The 5,295-nt window shown below is 41.7% G+C and overlaps 1 protein-coding gene across 1 annotated transcript; it reads right to left on the bottom strand.

The window, feature by feature from the left end:
- Nucleotides 1-3,751: 3,751 nt before the first annotated feature.
- Nucleotides 3,752-5,030, bottom strand: LOC129249864 (piggyBac transposable element-derived protein 4-like). Its single transcript, XM_054889531.1, has 3 exons — nt 4,794-5,030; nt 3,925-4,725; nt 3,752-3,847 (listed from the first exon to the last, which is right to left on the bottom strand). The coding sequence occupies exons 1-3, from the start codon at nt 4,977-4,979 to the stop codon at nt 3,752-3,754; spliced, it is 1,083 nt and encodes a 360-aa protein (XP_054745506.1). The 5' UTR covers nt 4,980-5,030.
- Nucleotides 5,031-5,295: the final 265 nt, after the last annotated feature.

Genomic DNA, 5,295 nt, shown 5'->3' with positions numbered 1-5,295 from the left:
CAAAGGTAATCATAGAGCGTGCGTACTAATAAGAAAAGGGATAAATGCTTTCATGCTCTCTAATTACAGCGACACCGATCAATTGACCATTAGCCTGGAGTCGGGAAATGAACGGATGTGGCTATCTTCCTGTTACCTCGCACATGACCACGAGGAGCTACCGAGATTAATATTCAAAGATCTGGTAGCGCAGGCGCAGAAGCTTGGCGCAAAGCTAATTATTGGTGCGGATGTAAATGCGCATCACGAGATATGGGGCAGCACTGATATTAACGCTAGAGGTGAGTGTCTCTTTGATTATCTGATAGGTACTAAAACACAGATTTGCAATAAAGGTAATAAACCTACTTTTGTCTTTAGTAATAGACAGGAAGTGTTGGACGCTACTTTTGCTTTTGACTCCGTTATTAACAGAATTAGGAACTGGAAAGTTTTGGAAGAACATTCCTTCTCTGACCATAGATATATCTCTTTCGAGGTTAGTAAAAATCTACCGAAACCTAAGCCTGGTAGAAATATCAGGAAAACAGACTGGGAAAAGTATGTAGATTGTATCGGGGTTACCCTAAGAACATGTCCATCAGTGGTACCGCAAAGCATAGAAGGACTAGAAAATTTGGTGCACAAAATTACCTACAACATGAATGCTACCTTAGCGGAAGCCTGTCCCATAAGAAGACTGAGGGGTAAACCCAAGCCTAAGTGGTGGACGGTTGAACTAAGCAAGCTTCAAAAAACAAGCAGAAGTGCTTTTAATAAGGCAAAGAAAACACGTCTCGCAGAAGATTGGAAAGATTATAAAGATGCTCTGAAAATCTACAAGAAGGAAATCAGGAAGGCCCAAAGGCAATCTTGGAAATCCTTTTGTAAAGAGGTTGAGGGGGCAACTGAGACCTCCAGACTTCGTAAGATCTTAGCGGGAAGTCCTCAAAATTGGGAACTGCTACAGAAAAGTGATGGTACGTTCACTACAACCAGTAAAGAGTCTTTAGAACTTTTACTCGACACTCATTTTCCAGGCTGCTCAGACATTACTGGGCATGATATGGAAGATACAGTACACTGTCGTGAAGTCAGAATAGATGCTATATCTGAGGATCGGCTCTTATGGGCGATTGAAAGTTTCAAACCCTTTAAATCACCGGGTCCAGATGGTATTTACCCAGTGGAACTGCAAAAGACCGCCGGATATCTAGCACACTGGCTACTAGCAATCTTCAAAGGTTGCTTTCTTTACGGTCATATACCTCTTAAGTGGAGACAAGTCAAAATTGTTTTCATTCCAAAAGCTGGTAGAAACTCACATACCCATCCAAAAAACTTAAGACCGATATCTCTTTCTTCCTTCCTATTGAAAACTTTGGAGAGGTTGATAGAATTTCATTTAAGCCTAACTATAGATAGAAATATTATCTCTACGTCACAACATGCCTACACGAAAGGGAAATCGGTAGAGACAGCTCTACATAACCTTATTTACACGGCAGAGAGTTCAGGAATTTACTTTAGCCGCTTTCCTTGATATTGAAGGGGCCTTTAACAATGTCGAAGGGGGGGGCAATTACTGCAGCACTCACTGATCTTGGGGTAGAACCGGACTTGGTAGGCTTCATTGGCAAAATGCTAAATAGCAGAATCATTGAAGCGGAACTAGGAGAATCGGTGCTCAGGAGATTGGTAAGTAGAAGTACACCGCAAGGCGGGGTCCTCTCACCGTTTCTATGGAACGCAGTTGTAAATAAACTTCTGTTAATACTGGAATCGGTGGGCTGTAAGATGATAGCTTACGCCGATGATGTTGTCATTGCTGTCTCTGGTAAATTTGTATCTACATTAAGAGACCTAATACAAAATGCTCTAGAAATACTTTCTAGGTGGGTAGGAAAGTGTGGTCTAGGAGTCAACCCAGACAAAACACAACTTATACTGTTCACTAGGAAACACAAAATCCCTCAACTAAGTCCAATTATGCTCAAGGGGGAAGCTCTTGTGATTTCGGAAGAAACCAAGTACTTGGGACTAATCATAGAGAGGAAACTGACTTGGAAGTCAAACATCTTAGAAAGAGTCAGGAAAGCGAACCTAGCTTTTTATGCCTGTAAGAGAGCTTTAGGTAAGACCTGGGAAATTAAACCTAAGGTTGCTCATTGGCTTTACACTGCTGTCGTCAGACCCATTCTTCGTGTTGCCAGTAATACGACTTCAGTTTTTTGAGCTGCAAGTTCTAACTTCACATTTCCAAGCCATCTACTAATTCTTACAATCACATCGTTGCATAACGCTTGCAACACGTCCAGATGCTTTCCAACAACCGGCAACGCAATGTCGTCCGCGTATCCAATGAGGGTAGCATCTTCAGGAAGCTTAAGCTTGAGGATACCGTCATACATAGCATTCCAAAGGGTTGGGCCAAGCACCGAGCCTTGTGGAACACTGCCAGTTACTTTATAGGTGCCTATTCCGTTATCAGTATCATAAAGCAAGAGCCTGTTTTAAAAGTAGCTTCATATGATTTTTTGCAGGTATATCTATTTTGTGCTCTTGCATGGTCTGCTCCAAGAGTTCTTGGGCAGTTTGACAGTGGTTGAGATTAGGCTTCTTTTCGCATTTTTTAGCTATCGGACATTCTAGCCCTAGAACGGTAACCTTAATTTTTTTGCCCTATTACGGTAACCTGGGGTCATCGACGACCCCAATTTTCGAAGATTCATATCTCCGGTAAAATTTCACGAAATGAGTTCAATCAGGGCTTATTTTTTTCGTTTTTCAATGTAGAATCGCGTTGGCTTATAGCAATTCCGCTTTCAGTCCGAAAAGTTAGTAAAAAATTAAGTAAAAGGGTGGAAAACATGAAAAATTCGTGAAAATGACTTTTTTTATTCAATTTGCAATATCTCCGCTAATTTTTGATGAAATAAAAAAAATCAAACGCCGTTATAAAGTGAAAATATACAGTTTTTAAACAGAACAGTTGGTTTTACTCGATTGTCGAAAAAGTGTATTTATTCCGGGAATTGAAGTCTGGGAATTTGGAAGAAATCGAAACATAGATTTTACTCAAAAAAATGTATAATTTTTTTTTTTTAATACGTTTATTTTGTTTTACAATGCAAGAAAAAGTTGTCTTAACATTCCTTATGCATCTCGCAATACACAAATGTCGCACATAACGTGCCTATGGCTTTCACACATGGGTGCCTTACAACGATGACATCTGGCGCTATATTTTTTGTCGACCGATCTCGGGCAAAGGGCACATCTCGCTCTTTTACCCATTTCTGGCGGGGGCTTAGGACGCACGGTTTCTTTTAAAACATTCTCAATGCACCATAAGACGTTTCTTGGCATTGTAGGCACCTCCAGCCTTCGTTTCAACTGCGGGACTGTGAGCGATTCGATCAAACTTTTCAAAAAATCCCTCCGATTCATCGCTTCATTTCGGCTGTTAAAATTATAAATAACCATGGCGTTTATCCCCGCTTGGTCCAGCATCCCGGTAAAAACTCTCATGGGCCATCTCCGGGTTTTTCGGGCTGTCGTGTACTCGTGACACAACTGATTGAAAGTGTCGGTGCCACCTTTGGTCATGTTGTAAAAACAGATCATCTCCGGCTTGCCAGTGCTTTCGTTTATTTCCTTCAATCGGTGGAACGTTGAGAGGACAAGAACCACTTTATTTTTTTTCGGAGTGAAGGAAACTAAAACTTTGGTTCCGTCGAAAGCAAATCTTGAGGATCCTGGTATCTCTTTTTTATTCTTTCTGAGCGTCCCAACCATTGTAATGTTGTGCTCCAGCATCTTGTCGAAAATTTCGATCGACGAAAACCAATTGTCGCACGTGATGTTTCTGTTTGTTCCGAGTAATGTTTCGCTCAGCTTCCGGATGTAATAAGATGGAACCTTTTCTTCATTTTCGGTATTCACTTTGCCAACATATGGGATTGCATTCACCATATAGAATGTCCTTGAGTCGTTCAGCATGACAATTTTCATCCCATATTTATCGGGTTTGCTTCCGTTGTAGACCTTGAAAGGGCAGCGCCCACGAAAGGATAACAGTTGTTCGTCTATAGTGCAATATGACGCCGGATTGTAGAGAGTTTTGCACTTTTCGATGAAGATTTCCCAAATTTCTCGTATGGCTGCGAATTTATCATTTACGACACGAGTCGGCCGGGTAGCTTTATCGTCGTATCGGAGAAACCGAAGGATAGTGCAAAATCTTTTCTGTGACATTGTGGCTTTGTAAAAAATGGAGCCGTACTTCGTATCCCACAAATCATCAGAAGAGGTCATATTCGTTTTTTGGAGACCAGAAAAGTACATCAAGCCGATAAAAGCTTTCAGTTCAATCATGTCAACGGGCTTGTACAGAATATCCTTCGTGCAGTCGATTTCCCGTTCTTCTGTGTAACGATGAATTTCCTCGTTGGTATGCTGCAAGATTTTTGAAAGAATGACGTCATCGAAAAACAAATTCCACGTCTCATACGCCGTCTTTGCCTCTTTTGCAATCCCAACAGGGCCAGGGATAAATGAACCGAAGGGTGCTCTGTTTGTTACCCGCTCGCGAGGAGTGGTAAACCATTTATGCCCGTTCTTACCGGAGACGATACTCCTCCTCCGGCCACGTTTACTGCTCGCACTTGAGCTCTGTTCCGCCGATAAACCAGAGCCCGATCTCAAGCGTTTTGATGGAGGAGGAACATCTGGATCTTCTACAGACTGGAAATATCAACACATATACATTTCCGTACGAAATATATCGGAGCAGAAAAAAATTATTTACATACCTCAACAGGGTCATCGTCCTCGATTTCCTCTATCTCGCTGGCATCGTACTCCGACTCGGTATTACTTTCCTCATTCGTATAATTTTCTTCATTATCGCTATCGATGTCATCATATTCAGCGTCTCGTCTTTGCGTTATTATTCGAGAAACGTCTTCGAGAGACCTCAAATTGTAACGCGAAGACATTGTTTACGTCTATGAGTGGAAGCAAACGCGAATATAGAATTTATATGATAATATATATACTAAGCATATAAAAATCACACTATACTCACCAAAAAAATATCCTTCGTTGTAAGAAAAAAAAAAGTTAAATCACACAAGTCTAACGGCAATGGTAACCTGGGGTCTTAATCGACCCCACGCTCACTTAAGATCTTTCTCACTCCAAGGGAAGCACGCAACTGAGGGTGCCAGCCGGCTCTAGAGGCTTCCCGAGCATTGAATTGAATTATGGTTGAGGCCATTTGTCGAAAACCGGAGGGGGAGGGAAGGGGCGCCA

The sequence above is a fragment of the Anastrepha obliqua genome, chromosome 6 (genome assembly GCF_027943255.1).
Source record: "Anastrepha obliqua isolate idAnaObli1 chromosome 6, idAnaObli1_1.0, whole genome shotgun sequence".
NCBI lineage: Eukaryota > Metazoa > Arthropoda > Insecta > Diptera > Tephritidae > Anastrepha > Anastrepha obliqua.
This window is presented reverse-complemented; position numbering and strand designations above follow the sequence as displayed.